The 26,962-nt window shown below is 44.3% G+C and overlaps 1 protein-coding gene across 4 annotated transcripts in view; it reads right to left on the bottom strand.

The window, feature by feature from the left end:
• The window catches only part of DNM3 (dynamin 3), a gene marked incomplete at its 5' end in the record, with an annotated part of 185,864 nt that overhangs the window by 35,796 nt on the left and 123,106 nt on the right, over positions 1-26,962 (bottom strand). Inside the window, one exon of one of the 4 annotated variants that reach the window (XM_084291312.1) lies at positions 15,861-15,872. The exons of the other annotated variants lie outside the window; for them this stretch is intronic. Within the exon in view, the coding sequence (XP_084147438.1) occupies positions 15,861-15,872 (12 nt within the window). The remainder of the gene's footprint in view (positions 1-15,860; positions 15,873-26,962) is intronic. 4 annotated transcript variants of the gene reach the window in all.

Raw genomic sequence — 26,962 nt, 5'->3', positions numbered from 1 at the left:
ACCACAGCCAGGTGGAACTGGCACTCTTTGCCCCCACAAGCTTCCCAGTGCTGCCGAGTAACGCTCCCCATCTCAGGTTTGACTCATAGCAGCACTTGACTATGCAAAAGCCATCGCCCTCTACACACATACTGGTTTCTTTCCAGTAATAATCAACATACACCATGGCTTTGAAAATGGAAAAAAGCTACCAACAAGGAGAAACAAACAGGACAGAGCTTCCCTGTCTTACAAGTCACAATGGACATAGTTGAGGCCTTCTTCCCCTTCCTTCTTGACAGTCTACAAAAACTTTTGCAGTGTCTTCCTCTGGAAGGTACAACTCATCTTGAGGAACAAGCAGAGGTAGTAAAGGCTTTAGGGCTCCATGGACATTGCAGAATGATTTTTGTACCATTTACATTGTTCATTTTGTAAATAAGGTAAGGTTTTACAAGAAGCCATTGCACAAGGGTGAGCGAAGAAGCAGCTTTTTTGGAAAATAACAGGCACTGGTTAGAAACATCAGAGGAAGACCAAAGGATCTACAGCCATTTTCAGGTGCGTGGATTTATTTGTCCAATTTGTGCAATTACATTTATTTAAGTGTCACCTAAACTTGTCATTTTTTTCCTAACTTGGATTTCCATGCAGTAGTGAAATATAAAATTCTAGTGAAGTGTTGATGGTGAAAGTGAAAATAAAAGCATTAGTGTGAACAAAACTCAACCCTTTTCTTGATTGCTTATGGATTTATAAAGCAATAAAACCACAGTGTGCACAAACCAAAAGCCTAGTAAAAAGGTTTAGTACAAAAAAGACCTAGTGAGCCTTTAAAAAATCCAGTGTTCTGTTGGTAATTAATGTACACTCATGTATTGATCAAAACAGATTGAAACGAATTCTGTATTATACTTACTAGAAGCCTACGGTGCATTTATTATCTTTAGAAGGTCTCCCACTTGGAGCAATGACAGATGAATCCATGTTGCTTACTCAAGCATTTTGCAAGTATTTCCTATTTTAACAAATCCATGGTATTAGAACATCCTTTAGGCATTAAAGACTCATTCTTATCTTCCCTTTCTTAGTCTGAAAACCTTCACCAGTACAACAGCAGTCAACGTGATAAACTCAGAGATACTTTCTCTCCTTCTGGTCAAGAGATGTTATTCGTGTATCTCTACAGACGCTCATTATTTATTTGAGAATTGTTACCTTCAGGAATTTGCCTTTATCTATCTCCAGCTGAAATTGCTTGAAATCTTCCTTTCGATACCCACCACCATTCAACCAGATTACAACAGCTTCCTTACGTTGCCAGAGATGCAGAGCCCGTTTTAAAGCTTTTCCTACAGGTGCCCTTCATGAGTTTGATTTTCAGGAATCCAGAATTCCTGAACTCCACTTTGCGCCACAAATCATCCTGCAGCTACATCCTGTGCAACTCCATCCAACTCTGCTCTCGGCGAAACCCCTGGCAAAATTCCCAACGAGTTTAATAGTTATGTCCAATTCCCCCCAATTCCTAACTGAGGTTAATTTCTTTTCTCCAAGTATAAACAGAAATCAGCAGGTAAAAAAGTTTTGTCTAATGTGGCACTGAGGCTGTGGAATTTACTCCCATGCGAGAATGGCACAATAAAGTCATTTGTTTAAAAGTAAATTGAAAACATTCCAGTCCTCTCAGGCTTACGCCTATTAGCTTTAGTTTCTGCACAGCACTGTAGAATGTCTGGCATCAAAGGTACTTTGTACATTGCACCGAACTTGTATTGGACACTGTTAGTGGAACATTAATCACAGCGAACAAAGATCCCATGCACACACGCAGAAGTAGTGATTTTTCACAGGACCAGCACGGACTAGAAAAGGTTAAAGCCTTGGTTTTCTGGTTACTACACATTTTAAGACACAAAGTGTTGACAAGGCATCCGATAGGATGCAGATTTTTCAACTGATAATTACATATTCCAAATTAAACAATTCTTATGTCTGCCTAATCCTCTCTAGAATTCGAGGGAAATGTATCTCAGCACAAACTAGCACACTTTAAATTCACAGATGCCTATAAATGCATGTACTTCATTACGTCCCCGCACAGATACCATGCACATGGGCAATGGTTATCAGCAAGAAAATCTACAAGGATGTGAACTAAACTGTGGCTGGAGAAAGTGAAGACTTATATGAAACACACGCTAATGGAAAAAGTAGCCTGAGGGATTGTGATTGTATGTTTGGAAGTGTTGGACGAAGAATGGGAACTGAACTAGTGTAAAAATGAAAAAGGAAACCAGTCAGTGGCCAGGCAAGAAGTAAATAAAGCACAAAGAGAAGACCATGGTCTGGAGCCACAGGCTGTATTTCAGGGTGCAACTTACTGATGAGATCAAAGTCACATGAGCGTGAATTACTGCTTTCGCTCCTCATCCTTGTCAGGGGCAGTTTCTTGTCATCCAGACCTGAACAGGGGAAAATCTGAGTGATAAACCCTGAAGTTTGCTATATGACAAGAAGATTTCCATCAGGTTCCTCAGAGCAAAGTGTTTTGGCTACCAAGCTTTCCTAAAGAAAAGCTCTTGCATTCTTGTACCAGCTGTCCCAGGTGAAAAAAACACCTTGCTGTATCACTAATGTTCTTTCCTAACTAAGAAGGGAGGTGTGAAGGAAAGCAGTGAGGGAATAAATCACCACCCCCAAACCAGAAAATTACATTCTGCAGATTCTCCTAAAGGACCCTACCTGGTCATCAGCTCCCAATAGGGCCAACACAACAGCTCCTGCTACTGCCCGTGGAGTGGGTGCAGAAGCACAGTACAAAAGTAGCAGCATGGTCTACAGAAAAGCTGTCTGTAAGGCTTTTCAACATGTTTTTAATGAAAGACATGCTAAATAAAGGTTACAGAGCATGCCAGACTCAATAAGTTGACAGATTTTCTGTCTAAGGGAAACTTGACAGATCTTAGCAAAGTGGTAAGTGATACCCTCAAAGACTGCTAATTACGTTTGTAAAGATGGGGATTAATGAGAAGGAACAGTACAGTCAGAAACAGATAAATAGACGACACTATGGGAAGAAGAACTAGCAGCCTTGAAGGATTTCATCATCCAAGTGTCCACTAGATAATCTAATTGAAACAGAATAGTAGGAACTTGCCAGTTAAATTTGTTTCTGCCCATAACACAAAATCGTAAGGCATTGTCAGCACGGTGGAGGATTGAAACAGTGTCCTGCAAGACATGGATAACTTCAAGGATTGGAAAAAACAGAAGCAGGATAAAACAATAGTTTTGTGTTGACAGACTAATGACAGCTGCTGTGCTGGACTAGAGTTCATCAGCTAGCAATAACAAGAGAAAAGAAAGCCAAAACACCTCTAACCAAGAATCCTGAGATACTGGTATAATGTGGCCATGACAGGACTAAACATGTTGGTCTCTATTATGAGCAATGCAGGCCCAGTAGAGGAAATACCCTTTTTTACAGTACAGGTGCAATCTTGTCTCAAGCCCTGATAGAGAAGGATTTGTGCCATCTGGTGAAAGATAACATTTCATATTTCCCTGTTTCCAGGGCTGCTGCATTTTTTTTTTTAATAGCCAAATGGAACTGCATGGCCAGAACAAGAGGATTTTATTGTGATCGCATTGACAATGCTTTTTAGCATCCACAGGATAGAGCACGGCAGTCTTTGAGAGCACTTAACAGTTGAATTGCAATAGCTCTGCATCTTACATGAACTACATGGCTCTTTTCCTTCTTCGCTCACAAGGTCCTTGTTTATGCTCACCTTCTGTCACCCTTCCCAAAGCCTTTATCCAGCTTGGTAAGAGCACATGTGAGAGAAGAGCAGGCTGCTGAAAAGGCAGGGAAGCAGCTGACTAAAGATGGTGATGCTACCATTATCATGTGGGTTGCTGGCTACAGCTTCTTGCCAGGGAGATGAGGAGGAAAACTTCATCTGAGATCCAGAAATTAATTTTTAAACTGATAAAAGCAAGCTGGGCTGAGCCCTCAGGACTGAATATCGCACCTGATACGATCGACATGTGAGAAACTAACCTAATGTAAGAGAAAATTGCTTTAGAAGTATGAGACGATCAAAAGACACACTGGAGATCTGCTACTCCAGCTAAATCTCTCTATCCGCCCAGGGAGAACTATTGGGGTGTTTATCACAAGGTGAATGGTAGAAGGGGGTGAGAGAGAGGTGAACTCTTTAAAATATAATTTATTTTCTGGCTACCTTCCTTTCATAAGAAAAAAATCAGTTTAAATTACAGGCATGCAGACAAGCTCTTTCAGCCTCAGAAATTCATCCTACATGTTGATTAATAGGTCAACCTATTACAGCTTTAACATGAAAAATGGGAAAGGCTTCAACTGAAGATTGCCTGTAGCTAATGATGCAGTGGAATGAATGGTTTCATTCCAGCTAAACCGTTCCTGTTCCTGTAAAAATAAAGAAATCCACTCCTGGGTTATGAAAAAGACTCCAAGAACTTTGCATGTTTACTGGCTTAAAATAATGCCATGCATTTTATTAAATCGATGTATACAGGATATTTTACCCATGGAGTCAAACACGTACGTATACACGGAATATATATAGCCGTGGGAGATATTCATCTATCTCAGGTATGAAGCGCAGAAGAGAAGCTGGTGCCCATAACCTAGAATTTCACATGTGTAAGCACATTACAGAGTTAATAGATTTTAGCACAGCTCCTGTCTCAGGCTAAAAAAATTGAAGTGTAATACCAAGAACACCACAAGGAAGTGCAGTGGGCTGTATAGACTCTGCCTGGCAAGGCTGCCTGTCATACGCAGGGCTTGCTTGGAGATCTCCCTGTGGTTCAGCCCCTGGCGCCATCAGTTGGGCTTGAAATCAAAAGCAGTGGAAGGAGGTAATTAAAAGTGACTCTGCACCACTCCGCTGGCAGAAGACAGCTCTGCTGCAGCCACCGAAAGAGGGTGGGAAAGGATTCAGGGGGATGTAAGAGAAGGCATGTGTCTCTCCAGCTTTAGCGATTTCCATTATGGAAACGGCACTTTCCAGCTTTTAACCTTTACGCCGCTGAACTCAAACATCAACTTTAGGTTTTAATTTCAGCACACGAAACGCAAACTCCAGTTTGGCTAGCGTCAACTGCACGCTCTCCCTAAGCCGCAAGGAAGGTGCAGAGCTGAAAAAGCCCTCCGAGGCAGAAAGCTGAAAAGTGGGATTACACACGAGCGGCGATTGCCACCAGCGCTTCTGCTAGCTGGCTGCACCGCAGGATTTCAAGACTCTGAAAGTCAGGGTGCAGGGGAAGGCCACGAGGTTCGAACCATCCTGTTGGCTGCAGGAACAGCCATTAAAAGAAATTAAGAGAAAAGTCAGACTCCAGAAGTAGCAGAAGACACTGTGTTCCAACTCCAACCAGCTGAAGGAAAGTTTATATAAAAACAATCACTTGGTCAGTGAGTCATCAGGAAAGAATTCCTAAGCTTTCTTCAGGGAAACCCCAGTAAATAACATGTCTGAAAACACATGAAGATGGTGTTGTCTGTTCCGTTATGATACTCGGCCCACATGATAAAACCTCTGGCAGCAGAACCACCTCCTGAGCACAGTTCTCTTTGGGAAACCCCAAAAAAACAGTAAGGACTGCTGTGGGTCCTTGCAAAATCTGTCTTATATTCTAACTCTTGTATATGTCTAAGGCAAATTGGGAAGAAACGTGAAAATAATGCTTTTCCTTACAGCTTGGAAGAGCGCTTCTCTGTTGACTGCATGCAGGGGTACTCTCAAGATGTATAAATACCTGGATTTCAATGCACTCTGCTTCTTTTATAGCTAAGCGCTTTGGATTGAAATATCCTGCCACGCTACGCCCTGAGAAAGTGAATGAAAAGCTCTCTGCATGCACAGCCTCTCTGGAATATGTTATCAGCCACACAGCAGGCTTTGCAAGGAACAGTGCTCTATCCAAAGAAAAGCTGGACTGAACTTGTAATGTATAACTTCTCTGCCTACGAGCTTTTTTTTTTTTCCTTTCTTTCTTTTTGTGTTTTTAAGGAGATCTTCCAACAGAGAGATTTTAAACTCACTAAAGCGTAAGTTCATAAAAATAAGAGAGGTTACAGTGGTTTCCAAACAATGAGCAGATCCGAACCGTGATATCTGAATTTGGACTGACTAAAAACTACTGTAGGAGATTGCAGGTAGGAAAAGTAACAAAAGCAGAGAGATTCTGCAGCAAGCAGAGCTTACATTTTGTAGCAAAGCCTCTTAAGGTTTGCAGATGTCCAGCTTAGACTGGAAAGTTGGTTGCAACTTCTTTCTAATTTTACCTCTCCCTCTAATGAATTTTTAGCTTGTTAAGTGTGAATGCGGACGATTTAACTTGCACTGGAAACCTCCCCTGCACGAAGTTATTCCTGTAGGGATCTTATTTCAGTTTACGCTGCTGCCCATGTTTTCAGCTGCTATACATCCACTGCAGACTCCAGAAGTTTTCCAGAATATAGCCAGAAGTTTGTCAAGAAAAAAATTGAAGGTTGGAAGCATCAGAGAGTAATTCCCAAGGGATTGGGGAGTTACCATAGTAAAGCAGTATTTTTACCAAAATGCGCAGCAACACAAGAGGTAGCATCAGTGATATCCGAACTGTAATTTTCCATTGTAAGTTGAGGGTTGAATTTGGAACAAACAGGGTATTTGTTACAATCCTTCAGATATTTGACACTAACTGTAAACTCTGGGAGATAGCTTAATGCTCTCCTATATGAAGGAATATATGACAAAATACATATTTTTAAAAAGCTATGGAAGAGCAGCCTGAAGGCCATCAATACTGACAATGCCTGAGCTCTGCACAGAGAAAATGCAGCAGCAAGATAAAAGGAACTCAAAAATAGGAGCAACTTCTAGGCCTAATAATCTATTCCGTCATCAAATGGAAGATTCGACTAGAAAGGACACAGGTAAGAAGGACTTTGAGATGTTCTCCCAAAACCCACGAACTCACAGAAGGGTACAGGTGACACTGAGAAGTGCTGCATCGTTTTATCTTCTACAGAGCAGCAACACTCGTGAGCCTTACCAGGGAAAAGATTTGTATTTAAATACTCCATCATAAATTTCAGTCCCTTGGCTTTACTGTCATGACGTAATTACACAATTAACTAGGAACCGGGACAATTACCTGGCACTCTGGATGGCTGAGCTTCTGTTTCCAAGGACCCACTGATTACAAAGGGAGACTGAAGTAGTTTACAGTCAAGAGATCCTGACTTGGAAGGAATAATCACAGGTTATTCTAGACACAGATGCCTAGAAATACATGCAATTCCCCAGTTGGATCCAATCCAAAAAGATCTGAGTTGTGAAAAGAAAATGTTGTACACACAAAGGAAACACGTTCAGTATATTGGAATAAAGATGCCAAAGCTCTTTGAGTGCAGACACAGTTGAATGCACAGACACACACACACACAGAGTCTTGGGCAAACTCATTTGAAACAATTTTCCAAAGTTTCTCTTTTTGTCTTTCATTAAACTAGCAAAAGGATGAAGAATCTCCTATGCATCTAGGCTAGTTTACAACAATTATGGATTTTAAACCACTCAAACTCAAGTGACCCAAGAAAACCACTTGAGCAAATTTCCAACCATACTTTAAGCTGAGGTACTTCTAGTTCACCAGCTAAGGAGGGACGCTCAAATGAACCAGAATCAAATTAGGATTAATGAATCACCCCTTATTCTTAAAAGACAGGCAGAAATAAGTTACCACATACTCAGCTGATGTTAGTGAGGTATTTTTAAAGAAGCAAAGACGAAGATGTCTTGGCAAACCTTCTCCAAACTGCATAAATCCTGCCTTCGCAGGCCTAAAAAGAGAAGTCCTATAGAAAGAAGTCATGCTGCCACTTAACAGTATTCACTATTCAAACCATCATCCTAATTTCCACACCCTCTGTTAGTCATACAGTGACAAACAGGTAGCTCGCTTCAAGACCCTTTATTTCCCCAGGGGCTCAATGGCTAGTGACAAACCTCTAACCAAAAATGCAGACAGGACACTGTTCAGTAATTACCCACTGATTCCCTCTTGACATTTTTTGACTGTAAGCTTTATGAGCCAGGAACCACGTTTTTTTTAATTCTAAGTTTATAAAATGGGATCCTGGTCCACAACTGCAGCTTCTAGACAAATAGCATCTATTCACAATATTAACAACAGCTGCTAGAAAGGCATCATGCTGTGGCTTACAAAAGAAACTGTACAAATAAGATGGAACAAAATAAAAGAAATATGACATGGGGCAGAAATCACAGCCTCAGTTGGACAATGCCAGGACTGGTTCTAGGAAAGGAGAATGCTATTTTAGCAGAACATTCATCAGACTACAGAAAGCAGGGGAAAAAAACAACAGTCCACTAAAAACTTACAACGCTAAGCAGAATACGTCCAGTCACAGCAGACGAAATCCTAACCCTCGAGAAGTTGACAGGAGTTTTGCAATTGGCTTCACCATGCCCACTATTTCACCCACGTTCCAGCCTTTCCCTGACCTACGCTGGTGGCAACTAAACCATTTCTGAGCATATGTATTTATTTGTTGGTTTAAGAGTGCACAGCACTGTATAAAAAAAGAGAGCAGAGAGAAAGAGTTGAGGTTTTCAAACTCTTGGAGATGACAAGCTTCCTGAAGCAAGGGTCCTGATTTCCACCACACCACGTGCAACACAGACAGTATTGTGGACTGCAGACAATGCTGTATTTTGTTCTCAGCTTCATCAGGTTTAACAGTGAGCCCTTAACTGGAAGCCACTGCTCTGGAAGTCAAGTCCTATAGAAAAGGGTGAGTATTTGCCTTTGCACAGGGCATTGGTTACTTGTACGTACGTACAGAGGCTCACATAGAAATACACCAACTCTGGTTCACATATAATCCTGGTCAAGAAGGCGTCACAGCTATAGACACCGATACATTTGAGGCTGTTTGCTGCTGCCATTGTTCATAGTCAGACCATTACCTATATCGAAGCCCTGAGGTGAGGAACAGCAAGGAACAATGCCCACAGAGCTCTTTGGTGCCCAGGGCTCGCATGAAAACTTCACCTCTTTTGAGAGTCAGCAGCCACACCCCTTGGGTCACAAGAGGCCGTTAAAGAGAGGTTGGGTTATTTGAGGATGCCTGATAGTATGCAGCTGCAAAAGTGGATAAATGGGCAGCCTCTGCCATTTTCTTCACTGTCCTCACAGCAAAGCTAAGGACAATCTAGCTCACAACGCTTCTCAGAATTTGCTCTTTGAGTCAGCCAGGTTACCTTTAAGATATGTAATTCAGAAGGACAGTACAGCAGTCGTCAGCCTCTGGTCCTCACCAGCCACAGACTGCCTCCAGTGTCTGCACAGCACCTAGGGACGCTGGCCTGTGACTGCATGTCACGCTCACGGGGGTTCCTGCTTCCACTGGAAAATATCTAGGTCTGCAAATAAGGAGGAGTTTAAAAGCACCATAACTGAATGCCACATTACATTGCATAAGATACTTATAAACCCAGAGTATTTCATGCCCTGGGTTCATTTTTTTAAATTAATTTCCCTAAATGACCATAAGTACGCTGCCTAGCATAGTAACCCAACGACTGAACAGCTCAAGAGAACAGCGTGCCACAAATACGATTGAAAAGTTTGAATATCTGTTATTTAAAGGTCTGATGCCAGCCCGACACCTTGTGTAACAACTCACAGTAACTTCCTATCTACCCACCACATGGCTTCTATCTAGCCAGATAACTTCACGTGTTATTACTGAATATTCCACCAAGCTCAAATATGTCATCCTCTCTTTGGGTTTCAAATAATTTGATTATACATGTAAAAAGTGAAAAGTTGAAGTTAGTTTTTGTTTTGTTTTTGAGAGAGAGAGAGAGATAGTAAAGGTGAAGCAAGAAATACCACTTGTTTCTCAACTTCAGGAGCAGGAGTTTTTAGGAACAACAGTATGTAAGTCACCAAAGTGGAAGAACCGCAGACATCAAACCTCACAAAATGCCCACAGCCAGCTTTTCCTAGTGGCAAAACCCACCTCTCCAAAATCAGCACAGTTGACACATCAAGTGTCATGCAACTACTTCAAACAGAGAAGGGCTTTAGTCAATCCAAGGCCACAATGGTGTTGTGAGACAGGAGCTGAGGAGTGACCACAAAATACAAAGAAACAACACTGCAAAAGGAGAATTATGAATGAAGTTTCAGTACAAAGGATTTTACACACAGGATGCGTGTAACTGATTCTCCACGGGGAGAGTAATTACAAACCTATCTCCACAAGAAGAGGTAGGGTAGGTTAAACAAATCCAGGATGCAACTGCACATCAGACTAGACATTGAACATCTTTGGTTTAGTCCAGAACACAAAATAGCATTCAGTTTCTCTTGCTCATTTTGTTGTCTCTTACAAAAGAGAAAAAAAGAACCATCTGGCTGTTTCCCAGCTGCCCTCCACCCTCCTGTCCAATGACTACATTTCCTGTTGCACTATAAATGCTATGGAAGTGTGACTTGGTGACATTTTTGGCAGGAAAGAAAAAATAAAATCGTGTGTATTTTTATTTAGCCCCAACTTTTTTATTATTACACGCTACTCAGGAGTAGTTTTTTGTGAAATACCTGACTTGGAAGACCTTACAGGATTGTCCCAAAGTCTTGGGATAGCTGTGAGTGTTTCCCCTTCTGTTCAGTTCTCCACATGGGTGACACCCTGATGCTGCACTAAAGGGATGATGGAGAGGCAACCACAGCTACCAAGACCTGGAGACACATGGACTCAGGTTGCAGGCATCATCCTGGAGTCCTAGGGATCCCATACAAAGATCCCAGTGATCTTTGTATGGCACCACGCAGCCCAGCCCAGAGGCACCCTTCTCTGCCAGCCAACTCTTAGCACGCATTGACCAGCGCTAGAGAAGCATCTTTAGAGGTTGGCTGCCTTGAATACCTTCCCCAGGGGAAATCTCTCTCCTTTCAGTAGGCATGTATGTCCAGAACAGGGCTGACCCTCATGCTCCACGATGTAAAACAACCAGAGAGTTTCCACCTTTCTGCACAGCTTCAGTGAAATCCTTCATTAGAATGGAAGCGGTGCAAAACTCAGCTGCAACATAAAAAATGAAGAATTCTAAAATATTTTTAATATGCGGATGCCTTGCTGAAAGCACAGTAAAGAGCCCACCATGAATACATTACAGAAATAAAAAAAACTGTTTGCTCATTTCTAAATTTCCTGGAGCTTGCTTAATGTCAGCAGGTCCATTTAATAGGAGAAATGTAAAACTCTGTGACAGCTATTGAACGCCCGACCCCTGATAGAGGCAGTTACCAGCTTTGCTGGGGCTGGTTTTGAAATCCTTCAGTTAGCAAGCCTGCATCTCGTTACAGTCTGTGCAACTGATGCAATCCTATGAATCTCTTTTTCCCCTGTACATTTTTAACTCTCTCGTGCCAGCAATTCTTTTACCCTACAAGAATATAAAAGAGGGCTGCTCTGGTTTGGGGGGAACAAGGCTGCATCTAGCTTTTTGTTTCAACTTGTAAATAGTGCGAAGAACAAGAAAGCTGTTTTTATTTGAGACGTGTTTTCACTTCCTTGAAAACGTAAGGCAGCAAGAAAGGCAGTGAAAAACAGCCTGCCATTTCCTTTCCTCCCCGTAGTTTGGACTGCCGCTGACCCAGCGGTGGTGCGCATGCACACACGCTCCCTTGCTCTGCTCCCTTACACCGTGACATCACTATAAAATTCAGCTCGTCTGTCTGAAGCAGCGACCGAAACGCTGTCTATAAAATTATGGCATTTCTCCCACTTAAGAAATATTTTAACACTCCTTCATTTAAGAGTTATTTTTAAACCGACTTGGCCTGAGGCCAATTTTAGTCGTAGCTGAAGGGGATTCTTCTTTTCCTAGAATTTAAAGCCTTTCTTTCCCAAAATACATCTATGTGTATATTGAATTAAAAAGCAGTCAATGCACGGTTTAGACTTCTGCGTGCACCACTTTATCCTCTGGCACATCAGCACAATTTGCTGCTCAACTTACTGGTGTATAACAAACGTAACTGAGTTTTTACTTTCTCCACTTGAGGACCTGAACTTGCAGAGCGGCGTCGGGAGTTTCCGAGCAGAAGCAGCGACTTTCAGTTTGCATCTGGCTGGGACGCTCGGAGAACATCACCGCAGCCAGCAGCTGGCTGAGTCTGAGCGCGTGTCTACCAGGTAATTGAAGCCCCTTCAGAAACACGGCTGGGTTTGAAAAAGCAAGCGAGCATCGCAGCCCTACTACGACGCAAAGATATGCGTGGCTTCTGGCACAGAACCTGAGTGTACATGTCAATAGCCAAGCACGAAACAGATGAGCTGAGAGCGCTGCTGTCATACGCTTCGGCAGAACGAGTGCCCTGACTTCTTCACTCGGTCTCAGTTCCCATTTTCCAGGAATGTCTCAAGAGAGAGTAGGACATCTGGTCTTCTTAATGAAGTAGCCGATTTGGAATCTGGTTCTGCAAAACTGCCCCCACTACCCTTATATCCCCACCCCCACCCCCCCCAAAAAAAAAAAAAAAAAAAAAAAGGAAAAAAAGAGACTTGAAACTAAGCAATTAATACGTCACCAAGAAGGATTTTAAGCAATAACATGAAAACTGACCTGGCAGGGAGAGTACTTTCCTTCTCTTTTCAAAGGGAATTCTGTTTTTCTCGGGAGAAATTTCAATCTAAACTATAATGACTTCATATTAGATGAACGCTCATGTGCTGGGTGTTATCCACACTGTGACAACTCTACTAGGCAAGATGCAGATATGTTATATGGATACTTCGGTTCTACATGCTTTGTAAAGGGTATCAGCAAGCACAGTAATTCAAAATAATTAGCAAAATTTTGAAGTCTTTGATCCGAAAAATACACTTTAATCAGATTTTTCAATTTTTAAGTTAAATTTTCTCAAGATTGACCTCAGCATTGAAGAGCTGGATCCTTTATATTGAGCAGAAGTGATAATACAGGTTTCAAGGATGCTAAAAGAAAGGTGAACTCTTTATATTAAAATGTGTCACCTTGGGGTTTTGTTTATCTTGTGGTTGTTGATTCCAAATCCTAGGGACTTAAGTGGTAAATCAAAATTTCAGGAGGACACAGCATCTGGTTAACCTTGCAATCTGTAAATGTTCAAATGTTCATCATGTAAATGTTCATTACCTTTATGAGAATGTTGTAGGTTTTGTTGATGTTTTTAAACAGCAGGCTCTGGAGGGCTGGTGGCTTTTGTTTTTAAATTAAGGTGATGAAAATGCACAGGGGAGGAAGCAAATTCGCAAAGATAAAGACACTCAGCATCTTCAGCATCTGGACTGAACTACAAACAGCTTCTCAGGGCTCTGCCCGGCGCTCTGCCTGTCCCGCCTCTGCGCAGGACTGCGGAGCAGAGTTCAGTTTAAACGCTAGCGAGCCGTGGCTTGCCAACATGTGCTTGCTGAATGAGGTAGGTCTCCATTACCTCATTCCAAGCGACCCCTTCTACAGATCCGATCCAACAACGCTTTTGAAGATGTATTTATTTTTAACCATGTGAGAAATCTCACTTACGTTAATGACTGCAACAATAAAAAGTAAAAATAAAAATGATTAGTAGTCCACCGATGACTATAAACCCTCTTCTCTTCCCTCCCCCTGCTTTTTCTTAGGAACTTGTTACTCCAATGTTTATTTTTACTTTTGCGAATCTAAGAGGCAAAGCTAAAGGCAGAGGCGCAAAAGCAGCACCATGAGACCTTTACGTATGACATGACCCAGCATGAATGCCACACCAGGTAACAGGAGTAGGAGGGTTAAAGCCTTGCTAGGTGCCCAGTTCATCTGCACCAGGACAGCAAGGAAAGATGATGCAGCTTTGAGAACCACCATGATCCACAACCTGCCGCTCCTCTCTTCTCCCAATCCCTCTTCAAACTCTTTTACCACCTCTCAGATTTACCCATTTCATTTTCCATGCAACTAGTCTCAGAAGAAGTCTGAAGGTGTCTTTGGGATTTGAGTCCTCACAGGCAGCTGCCTTTAATTTTACCCACCTAACTGGGATACGTAAACTCCAGAAATGAGCATGAACGACTTGTGTGAAAGAAAGGAGGGGACACAGATGAGGATACAATGATCCCCCACAAGGATCTTGGTCCGAAAGAAAGATCAGGATGGCTTTCATGGAGATTTGCTTTGGAGTTACCTTCTGGCTGACAGCCCAGCCCAGAGAGGGAACATTTGTGAGCCCACAGCAAGAAATGCTCAGAGCAAAAGGAGAGCAAACAGCTCCACCACACCTCAAATCTCAGAGGTTTCTCCTACACTTGTATATATGTATTTTGCCTTTTGCTACCAATTAACTCCAGATCAGATGCTCCTTGTCCTGACCTCCCTGGAGCACCCCATAGCTGAGGTCTCTGGTGAACAGAGGTTGTCCACCTGAGTCTTGGCTTCCAGGTTTAGTTTCTGCCAGCCCCAGGAGATGTCTGGTGCCCCGTGACAGAGCACGCACAGCCTAACATCTCTCATCAGGAGATCAGCTCAGCATCCATTGCAGCAGCAAAGCCTTAAGTCAGCTTTACCATAAAGAAACATTACAAACATTACCTTGGTATTTCACACCACTTGCTACCTGAAGTCTCTCTCTCCACGCCATCAACGCTCCACTTCTCCTAAGCTCTCCCCACCCAACACCAAAAGCCCCTTTTCTCAGGCAGGCCGGCCAACAAAACGCAGATTTTTGGTGCTTCCAAGCCCAGTTACCATGGAGACAGCAGCAGTCAAAAAGTGGTTAAAACACAAAAATTCAAACCAGACAAATTCTCAGACCTTCAGAGCTTTTAAAACCCACCTGGGTCTTCCCCAAATACCTGAGAAATGCTACAAGCTCACAACAAGATACCACAGACAATATTTCAGGGGCTAGCTTCAGCTTTTGCTACAAAGCATCTTCTGATGCTCCAGCCACATCCTCCTAAGGGTTAATAAACCAAAACAGGAAAGAAAAAAAAAGCACAAAAGCTGTGTAACTTCTTTCCGTGGTATGACAAACTCTCTCTGCCGCATATTCCAAAGTGTGAGATGTGAAATTTCCATTCTTACACTCAAGTAAAAATGGCACAAAACGTACAAACCCTGGGAACTGCTTGATTATTAGTTTATCAGATCAACATCAGCAAAACTGTCTTTTTATGTGCTGCTTAGTTTCAAAAAACCTACCATGCATATTTCAGCTCTCCCTCTCCACACCCCACACCCTTCTGCTGCTGTCCAGCTGGAACACATCAAGGGTCTAGAAGCCAAGTCAAATGTTGACCCCACCCTCCTCCATCCATTTTAAGGCACCTTCAAAGCCAGTACACTGATCTAGTTCAGCTTAGCCAACAACGCCAGCAAATCTGTTATTTAAGACTTTAGTGCTGGGTTTTTATAACTGCCCATTAATACAAGCTTTGATGTATGGTCAAAAAATCCAGCTGTAATGAGTTTCATCAGACTGTAGCAACCTTTCCTCAGAAGGTCTTTATTACTATACCTTCATAATCTTTGGTCCCAATACTGTTTTATAGTACTGTTCTTACTGAAATGCCTTCGAAAACAACACTCAGCACCATTTAACACATCTCCTTCCCCCAAAATTAAAATGAAGCTCTATTAATAGACACTTTTGTACCCACATTTCTAACAGGAGTTTGCTCTTAAGAGTACGCAGGCAACAGTTGTGTGAAACAAAAGATAAACTGATTTTTATGGCAAAACCCTTGAGATAGGATACAAAAGGATTTTGTAAAAGGACAAAGAACTTACTCTGTTGTTCCCCTTTGCAGGATGCAGCAAGGAGGAAAGAGGGAAAAAAAAAAAAAAAGAAATATTAGATACATTTATTTTACATACATTCAGTCGAACTCGCACAGTTCTGGAAATGGCTCAAACCAAATGAACTGACTCAAAGAACATTTGCTGAATCCTGTCGTTAGACAGCTTCCAGGGAGCGCAGGACATTTGCAAAGGATTTAAAATGCTCAGCGAAGCTGTAAATTCACACTGTTTTTCAAAATTTCCTCTCTACACAAACATTCTGATTCCACTTTTGCTTCCTCCAGTGTAAATCAGGAGCAGCTCCAGGGAAGTCGGTGGACACTAATACAAGGGAGAGGAAAACAAGGCCTGAAATGATCTAGGGATGGGACCAAAGCCAGCAGGATTTTCGTGCACTGGTAATGCTGAACTTCCAGTACGCAAAGCAACCCCCTAAACGTGTCTGCTTACCCTTTCACGACAGCTACTCCCTATGACACGCCAATGAATGGAAAGTTTCCCGATCCAAAGCTTTTTAAAAAGCAAATGTTGTATGTTTAGATGAGCAGTGAAAGTAAGGAGGAGGTGAAATTAGGGAAAAAGGGGAAAAGAACGGATAGTGCTAGCAAGGTAGAGTGTGCAGAACAAGTTACAAGTTACGACGAACATCTGTGCCTTTTTTTTTTTAATTTTTAATTGTGAGCTTTGCCATGAGCTGGCACGAACAGTGTATATTATACAGTGGGAAGTCAGCCAAAACAAACACCAGCCTACAGTTGAGAAATACAGTCTGGAAAGGTTAGTCACAAAGTTGTAGTCATTTTTTCAAAAAGGAGGTTTGGATGCATCCATAGAGAAAGCCAGCAGTAAAGTCAGCTGGTAAATGGATATCCCGTTTCAAAGTGAATTGGCCACAGTGTGATTTATATCAAGCAAGCTGACTTGCATATGGCTTGGAAAAATAAAAACACTGATTCATTGCTATCCGGGTGGCTGTCAAAGCCCACGTCCTGACAAAAGCAAATCTCCTGGGGGAAAGTGGTGACTTGGCAAAGTGCAAAAGAATTCGGGGGCTCACAGAGAAACTTGGAGGGGTGATTAAAGATGAGTTCACAAGAGAGTGAACATAGGAGTGCAGCACATGAGTGTGAGCATGCGTCTCTGTGTGTAGAAGGGCAAGGAAGGCAGGCAGAAGGAAGCAAGGAAATGGGGGAATGGGGTAATACTTGCCTTTAATTTTTAATATTTTAATGAGTTTTGTTTAGGCACAAAGAGAAAATAAAAGTCAATCTTAGACTTAGCTTACAGCATCACATTAGTACTGGGGAATTCCTATTAGTGGCAGCATGGCCTGAGCCCCATTACCACTGTCATCAGACACTTTTAAGTAGCACTACTAGAAAAACAAGAGGAAAATGAATATTCTTAGCTGAGAGATTTCTTCCTGGTGAGAATTCAGAACAAATCTCTCTAATTTGGTGACAAATTCCTACTTTTCCTGCCACTGCAGAAGGAACCCAACTAGGGGCGAGCGCGTCGGGTTTTCTATCGGCGCTCCTGCACACGAGCGGCGGAGCTGTTAATGAAAGCACACAGCTTCCCTTCAGGCTCCGGGGCTGTGCACGCTGCTCTGGCAGTTACAGAAAGCAGGCCAGCTTCGCCACTGCAGTCCTCCAGGTTTACAGCACTATTAATCTCTTTTTCATTTCTAAGCAGCAATTTTTCTACTTCGGGTGCCAAAGCCTTGGATAGTCGGAGTTACCAGCTGTAACTCACACGGGAAAAAGAGCCAGGAGGTCAGCCGGGACGGGGCTGGGGTCCCTCCGCGCGTTTTTAACGCTGGGATTGCAAAGCTGCGGGGAAGGACTGCAGCAAACACAAGTTGCTGCCATTTCCTGGCAGCGCCTCTTAGATGAAAACGGGGTCTCTAAATCTTCGAAGGAGAATATAAGACTGGTGGGTGTCTGTCGTGGTTTAACCCGACCGGCAGCTAAACACCACGCAGCCGTTCGCTCACCCTCCCCCCTCCCTCTCTGGGACGGGGGAGAGAAATGGAAAGTGAAGCCCGTGAGTTGAGATAAAGACAGTTTAATAAGACAGGAAAAAAAAATAACAAAAATAATAATAACAATAATAATAATGATGATACAATGGGGATAATACGAAAGTAATAATAGTATGTACAAACAAGTGATGCACAATGCAATTGCTCACCACCCGCTGACCGATGCCCAGCCTAACCCCGAGCAGTCCGGCCCCCTCCCCCCGGCTAGCCACCCCTATATATTGTTTAGCATGACGTCAGATGGTATGGAATACCCCTTTGGCTAGTTTGGGTCACCTGTCCTGGGTCTGTCCCCTCCCAGCTCTTACTGCACCCCCCAGCCTGCCCGTTGGCAGGACAGAGCAAAGGCTGAGATGTCCTTGGCTTAGTATAAGCACTGCTCTGCAACAATTAAAGCATCGGGGTGTTATCAGCACTCTTCTCATTCTAAGCCAAAACACAGCATTCCACCAGCTACTAGGAAGAAAATTAATTCTGTGCTAACTGAAACCAGGACATCTATCCACCCCTTATTCCATACCATTTATGTCATGCTCAGGTTACACTCTTTTCCATACATTCTAATTAGTCACCTATAGTAATCATGGTAGTGATAACATACAGTATAATATACTATTTAACATGGTGCAATTCAGTTCATGGGCTATTCTCACCCAGTATTAAATCTCCTTGAGGTACACACCGGACCTCTCCGTTCTTTTGCATCACCCACCAAGTATATCCAGGTCCCTGAGCGAAAACAATTCCACGAATAGGTTTGCCTTTTCCTGAGGCAGGAGTAGCCCAGACTGTTTTACCCAGCATATTTTTTACATGCACTACAGGAACTTTATCCCCATCTACAGTACGTAACAGGTTTGATTGGGCAGGTCCAGCTCGGTTGGTAGATCCCCTAGTATTGACTAACCAGGTGGCCTTTGCCAAATGCGTATCCCAGTTTTTGAACGTCCCAGCGCCCATTGCTTTCAAGGTAGTCTTTAACAGGCCATTGTATCGTTCAACTTTCCCGGAGGCTGGTGCATGATAGGGGATGTGATACACCCATTCAATACCATGTTCTTTGGCCCAAGTGTCTATAAGGTTGTTTCGGAAGTGAGTCCCATTATCTGATTCTATTCTTTCTGGGGTGCCATGTCGCCATAGGACTTGCTTTTCAAGGCCCAGGATGGTGTTCCGGGCGGTAGCATGAGGCACAGGATATGTTTCCAGCCATCCGGTGGTTGCTTCCACCATTGTAAGTACGTGGCGCTTGCCATTGCGAGTTTGAGGGAGTGTGATGTAATCAATCTGCCAGGCCTCTCCATATTTATATTTCAGCCATCGTCCTCCATACCAAAGAGGCTTTGACCGTTTGGCTTGCTTGATTGCAGCACATGTTTCACAGTCATGAATAACCTGTGCTATAGCGTCCATGGTCAAGTCCACCCCTCGATCACGAGCCCATCTGTATGTTGCATCTCTACCTTGATGGCCTGAGGTGTCATGGGCCCATCGGGCTATAAATAATTCACCTTTATGCTGCCAATCCAGGTCCACCTGAGCTACTTCAATCTTAGCAGCCTGATCCACCTGCTGGTTGTTTTGATGTTCTTCAGTAGCCCGATTCTTGGGCACATGAGCATCTACGTGGCGTACTTTCACAGCCAGGTTCTCTACCCGAGCAGCAATATCTTGCCACAATGCAGCAGCCCAGATAGGTTTGCCCCTACGCTGCCAGTTGTTTTGCTTCCATTGCTGTAACCATCCCCACAGGGCATTTGCTACCATCCATGAATCGGTGTAGAGATAGAGAACTGGCCATTTTTCTCGTTCAGCAATGTCTAAAGCCAGCTGAATGGCTTTCACTTCTGCAAACTGACTCGATTCACCTTCTCCCTCAGCAGCTTCTGCAACTCGTCGCGTAGGACTCCATACAGCAGCCTTCCATCTCCGATGCTTCCCCACAATACGACAGGACCCATCAGTGAACAGGGCATATTTCTTTTCATTCTCTGGCAACTGGTTGTACAGTGGGGCTTCTTCAGCACGACCCACCTCCTCCTCTGATGATATCCCAAAGTATTTGCCTTCTGGCCAGTCCATGATCACTTCCAATATTCCTGGGCGACTGGGGTTTCCTATTCGAGCCCGCTGAGTAATCAGTGCAACCCACTTGCTCCATGTAGCATCAGTTGCATGATGCGTAGAGGGGACCCTTCCCTTGAACATCCAGCCTAGTACCGGCAATCGGGGTGCTAGGAGGAGCTGCGCTTCAGTACCGACCACCTCCGAAGCAGATCGAACTCCTTCATATGCTGCCAATATCTCCTTTTCAGTTGGAGTATAGCGGGCCTCAGATCCTCTGTATCCCCGACTCCAAAACCCCAGAGGCCGACCTCGAGTTTCCCCAGGTTCTTTCTGCCAGAGGCTCCAGGTGGGGCCGTTCTCCCCGGCTGCAGTGTAGAGCACATTCTTTACATCTGGTCCTGTTCGAACTGGCCCAAGGGCTACTGCATGGACTATTTCCTGCTTGATTTGTTCAAAGGCTTGTCGTTGTTCAGGGCCCCATTCAAACTCATTCTTCTTGCGAGTTACTTGGTAGAGTGGGTTTACAATCAGACTGTAATTTGGGATGTGCATTCTCCAAAACCCCACAACACCTAGGAAAGTCTGTGTTTCTTTTTTGTTAGTTGGTGGAGACATAGCTGTTATTTTGTTGATCACATCCATTGGGATTTGACGACGTCCATCTTGCCATTTTATTCCTAAAAACTGGATCTCCCGTGCAGGTCCTTTGACTTTATTTTGTTTTATGGCAAAACCGGCTTTCAGAAGGATTTGGACTATTTTCTTCCCTTTCTCGAAAACTTCCTCCGCTGTGTCACCCCACACAATAATGTCATCGATGTACTGCAGGTGTTCAGGAGCTTCCCCCTGCTCTAGTGCAGACTGGATCAGCCCATGGCAAATGGTAGGGCTGTGTTTCCACCCCTGGGGCAGCCTATTCCAAGTATATTGGACTCCCCTCCAAGTGAAGGCAAATTGTGGCCTGCACTCTGCTGCTAGAGGGATGGAGAAAAATGCATTAGCGATATCAATTGTGGCGTACCACTTGGCTGCCTTCGATTCAAGTTCATACTGAAGTTCCAGCATGTCCGGCACTGCAGCACTCAGTGGTGGCGTGACTTCGTTCAAGCCGCGATAGTCCACTGTTAGTCTCCACTCGCCATTAGACTTTCGCACTGGCCATATGGGACTATTGAAAGGTGAATGAGTCTTGCTGATCACTCCTTGGCTCTCCAATTGACGAATTAGCTTATGGATGGGAATCAGGGAGTCTCGGTTGGTGCGATATTGCCGCCGGTGCACAGTTGTGGTAGCAATTGGCACTTGCTGTTCTTCGACCCTCAGCAACCCCACAACAGAGGGGTCCTCTGAGAGACCAGGCAAGGTAGATAATTGTTTAATGCCCTCTGTCTCTAAGGCAGCAATACCAAAAGCCCACCGGAACCCTTTTGGGTCCTTGCAGTATCCTCTTCTAAGATAGTCTATGCCAAGGATACATGGAGCATCCGGACCAGTCACAATGCGGTGCTTTTCCCACTCATTCCCAGTCAGACTCACTTCAGCCTCCAATACAGTCAACTGCTGAGATCCCCCTGTCACTCCACAAATATAGATGGGCTCTGGTCCTTTATAGCTCGATGGCATTATAGTACATTGTGCACCGGTGTCTACTAAAGCCTTATACTTCTGTGCGCGTGATGTGCCAGGCCATCGAATCCACACAGTCCAATAAACTCGATTGTCCCTTTCCTCCCCCTGGCTGGAGGCAGGGCCCCCCTAATCCTGGTCAGAATCTTCCTCGTTTCTGTGTTTGAAGGACTGTCTGCTGGAAGTTGGAGCAGCAAACTTTTCGGAGAATCCCTTTTTCCTGATTGTTTTCTTTTGCAACTCACGTACCCGTGCCTCTAGGGTCGCGGTAGATTTTCCATCCCACTTTCTCATGTCCTCTCCATGGTCTCGTAAGTAAAACCACAGGGTGGCACGGGGTGAGTACCCACCATATCGTCTTCCTTGTGTGGGTGAACGCCTACCCCTGACAGCTGAGACACTGCTTTGTACAGGTGCGAAGGAGAATAATCTCTCTTCAAGTTGGTGAACCTTTTCAGAAAGTTTCTCCCAAGTGTTCTCCTTTGGTCGGTGGGCACTGGTTGGTTCAGGTGGGGAGGACAATAGATTCTCTTCAAGTTGGTGAACCTTTTCAGAAAGTTTCTCCACAGCTGAGACGCAGGCCTGTAAGGAAGAGGAGAGACTTTCTTCGTACTGCCGGAGTTGTTTAGCCGCTTCACCCACTGTGGGTTCCTCATCCTCTTTCCAGGCCATTATTGCCAATGAGCTGGCATATGATGATGGTGCACTCCGTACAAACTTCCGCCACATGGGTCGTGTACACTTGACTTCATCTGGATCTGTGGATGTTTGATTGAGGTCTGGATCCTCATAAATCACTTCCCGTACGGCTAATTCCCTCAGGTACTGGATTCCCTTCTCCATAGTGGTCCACTTGCCTGGTAGACATAAAATATCTTCCTTGAAGGGATACCTTTCCCTCACAGCTGAGAGGAGACGCCTCCAGAGGCTGGTGGGTCGTGCTCCATCTGCAATTGCTTTGTCAATGCCGGCGTCTCGAGCAAGGGATCCCAGCCGCTTGGCTTCCCTGCCGTCTAATTCCACACAATTGGCTCCAGAGTCCCAGCACCGGAGCAGCCAGGTGACAAGCTGCTCACCTATACAGCGACCAAAATCTTTTCGCACATCTCGTAGCTCGCGCTCGTTTAGGCTTCGGGTAGTTACTGTTGCTCTTTCGGCATCCTCATCTTCCTCCTCCTGAATCCTTGACGGCCCAGCGTCGTCATCATCTTCGTCATCTCTATACTTAGTTTTGGCAGAAGCCTTACCTGGATTGGCAGAAGACTCTCTGCGTTCTAAACGACTTGAATTTCTGTACCATATTTTCACCTTCTCTACAGGGGCAGCTTGCACTGCTACTGCTCGTTTCTCTGACTTTGTTACAGGGTCTGCCACAGGGGTTGGAATGCCCTCTGCAGGGTCAACTTGCACTGCTACAGCTCGTTTCTCTGACACGGCCACAGGAGCTGGAGCGGCTACAGGAGCTGGAGCAGTTGCAGGAACCGGAGCTGTAGCGGCTACAGGAGCTGGAGCTGGAGCTGGAGCAGTTGCAGGAGCTGGGACTGGAGCAGCAGTAGGAGCTGGAGCTGGAGCGGCTTCAGGAGCTGGAGCTGGAGCGGCTTCAGAAGCTGGGACTGGAGCAGTTGCAGGAACTGGGACTGGAGTAGCGGCCGGAGCTGGAACTGGAGCGACTGCAGGAACTGGGACTGGAGCAGCTGCAGGAGCTGGAGCTGGAGCGGCTTCAGGAGCTGGAGCTGGAGCAGTTGCAGGAACTGGGACTGGAGTAGCGGCCGGAGCTGGAACTGGAGCGACTGCAGGAACTGGGACTGGAGCAGCTGCAGGAGCTGGGACTGGAGCGGCTGCAGGAGCTGGGACTGGAGCGGCTGCAGGAGCTGGAGCTGGAGCGGCTGCAGGAGCTGGGACTGGAGCGGCTGCAGGAGCTGGGACTGGAGCGGCTGCAGGAGCTGGAACTGGAGCGACTGCAGGAACTGGGACTGGAGCGGCTGCAGGAGCTGGGACTGGAGCGGCTGCAGGAGCTGGGACTGGAGCGGCTGCAGGAGCTGGGACTGGAGCGGCTGCAGAATCCACCGTAGGGGTCACAGTGGCCGTTGGATCTGTCACAGGGTTTGGAGTGGCCGCAGGGTCTGTCACTAAGTTGACAGCAGTATCAATGGCAGCTCGATAGGCATGAGCCAGGCCCCAGCACGTTACAATGATTTGTGTTACTTTGGAACTGCCAGAATCATTACACCTTTTTTTCAAGCATTCTGCCAGTTTTTGAGGATTTTGCCATTGTTCAGGGGTGAATTTCCAACACACTGGGGGTGCCAACTGCTCTAGATGCCTGCCCATATCCACCCATACTCCCTGCCACCCACAACTATACTGCCTCCGGGCAGATCTCCGGATGAGCTTCATAAGTAGTTGTTTAACTTTAAGCAGAATCTGAAGTGCATTCATGAGGCAGAACAACAAGACTATGGTATTCTGAGTATTCCAGAAATATTCAATATCTTGGAGAGTTATTGTAACAAGCTCAGGGGATAAGAGGGTGGTGAAGGAGGAAGGCAGAGTGACCCAGGAGGATACAGGGGTGGTGAAGGAGAAAGGGAGAGTAAGCAAGTAAGGAAAAATATCCTCCCCTTTCCCCTCCACAGATTGACTCTCTAATGGAGAAAAACAATAGGTATAATTGCTAATAGTTCCCAAGATGCTGTTTCCAAAGTACAGAGTCCACGATGTTACTGAGTATAAATACCAAGTTAGAGTCATGACCAGATATCTTATCGTCTCATAAGCCATTGCTATAACACTTAGTACCATAATGGTCTGAAACCAGGGCCCGGAGAGGAGAAACAACACTACAGAGAGCAAATACGGAAAATAATGTACTATAATACTCAATTTGGAAAACAGGCGCAGCAGAGTTGTGATTAAAGCAATCAGCATCATGACAAGTGACTATTAAGCAGGTCTAATCCTTACACCAATTTTAGTTTAACACACTCTGATCAGATCTGCCGTTATCTCAACCTTTCGGGCCCCACGTTGGGCGCCAAAAAGACTGTCGTGGTTTAACCCGACCGGCAGCTAAACACCACGCAGCCGTTCGCTCACCCTCCCCCCTCCCTCTCTGGGACGGGGGAGAGAAATGGAAAGTGAAGCCCGTGAGTTGAGATAAAGACAGTTTAATAAGACAGGAAAAAAAAATAACAAAAATAATAATAACAATAATAATAATGATGATACAATGGGGATAATACGAAAGTAATAATAGTATGTACAAACAAGTGATGCACAATGCAATTGCTCACCACCCGCTGACCGATGCCCAGCCTAACCCCGAGCAGTCCGGCCCCCTCCCCCCGGCTAGCCACCCCTATATATTGTTTAGCATGACGTCAGATGGTATGGAATACCCCTTTGGCTAGTTTGGGTCACCTGTCCTGGGTCTGTCCCCTCCCAGCTCTTACTGCACCCCCCAGCCTGCCCGTTGGCAGGACAGAGCAAAGGCTGAGATGTCCTTGGCTTAGTATAAGCACTGCTCTGCAACAATTAAAGCATCGGGGTGTTATCAGCACTCTTCTCATTCTAAGCCAAAACACAGCATTCCACCAGCTACTAGGAAGAAAATTAATTCTGTGCTAACTGAAACCAGGACAGTGTCTCTAAAACTATTTTATATCGTCAGGGGAAGATGTGGAACTGAGGAGCAGGCATATGATTTTAATGAAAAGTTTGGATGATGTTTCCAAGGTACCCCGGGCCTTGCAGCTTTTGCTTTACAAAACTCAAAATGTTAAGAGCAGACTTTCAGCGTGCGTTTGGACCTAGAGTCCTGTAGGAACAAAATACTTTGCCAGACTGGAGCAGGATGAGGTATCTTTCCTGCACAGCTTAAAAGACTACTGGATGCATTTCAAACTATAGGGTTTTGGAACAATGCTAGTCACTCTTTTTCTGATGTAAAGATAACTCTGGCTCAGAGAAGAACTGAATTCTGACTACCCCCTGCTTTTGTCTTTCAAAGAAGTCTTTCGTCTTGTATCTAAGAGTGCTTTGACAAACTAACTTTAAAAAAAAAAAACAACGAGAGTTCTTTAGAAAACTTACTTTGAGTATACAATATTTTTAGGGAGAAAGGGACAAGAGGCCAGAAGTTTAGAAACCCAACTAGCGTGCCCTTTTTTTAATCAATAAAGCATCAAATATGTGACAAATATGTCACAGAACACAAGATTAAATCAGCTTTTTTGACATCATAACCTGAGCAGGAAAACAAAACGCAGTATTTTGATCTTAGCAAAAAATTAGATAACCTCTCATAACTAAACCTTCTAAAATGACTTCTGATGGTCTTATCTAAGAACAGATCTACTGGGACAGGCAACATACTGAAGAGTCATCAAAAATACATTCATGTATTTAAAAAAGGTAAAACCTGAAATATTTGATGGGTGAAATGTAAATTTAGCAGGACACCTATTTAATTATCATCATTATCATCCTCACTGTTCATTCCTACAATAACTGGAGAAGCCAGTAGTTCAAGGATTCTCTGATTTAGCTTTTGTTGGTAGCTTTAAAACTTGGTATGAAGAGAGGAAGCTGAGAGTTGCTTTGGTGCATAAATAGCAGAATTCTGCAGAATTATACTGGAAACCATAGAGGTATCACAAGTACAAGGGAAGTATGAGGAAGAGAGAGACAAAGAAGATGGAAGACATCGCAGCAGCCTGGGCTCAAGGGACCTAGTCTTTCCATAGGAAACAAGCAGGAACAGGAAAAAATTCCATCAAAATCAAAACATCATTTCCCAGACTAGATCTTCCCCTGAAGGTACCCAGTGGACTTACTGAAAAAAAGGTGAACCATGTATTGGGGAAACTTTCAAAAGCTCAAGTGACATATTTTTGGCTAAAGTCAGCCTTCTCTCTGGATACATCTCCTCAAACCTTCATTCAGTATTAAAGCTGAGGTGAACAGCAATAGAGAAAAACACTGAAGAAAAAAATTCATCTCAAACCACTCAAGCATAAAGTTCAAAATTATTTTAAAGAAATCCAAAAACGAGGAACCCCCCTTACACACTGATTGAATCCCCTGGGAGTTCCAGAACTTGGAGAAATAGATGTGTTTACTGCAGATCTGTCATGAACAGCAAAGGCCTTTCAAAATGGAAACCTTATCCATAAAATGGAGTAGCTGGAGTCTGAATGGTCTTTAAGCAGCTCTGCTATTCAACATCAAGATCTGGGTCTGGTGCTGTAGTCCATATTGCTATGGCCTCGGCTATATGGGTATTTGAGGAAGCTGGGCCTCAGGAACAGCGCCAGCTCCTCCCAGGCTTATATAAACCAGCAAACACAAAAAT

The sequence above is a fragment of the Netta rufina genome, assembly GCF_964035555.1.
Source record: "Netta rufina genome assembly, chromosome: 8".
Classification (NCBI taxonomy): domain Eukaryota; kingdom Metazoa; phylum Chordata; class Aves; order Anseriformes; family Anatidae; genus Netta; species Netta rufina.
Note: the sequence above shows the minus strand (reverse complement) of the source record. Positions and strands in the feature narration are given on the sequence as shown.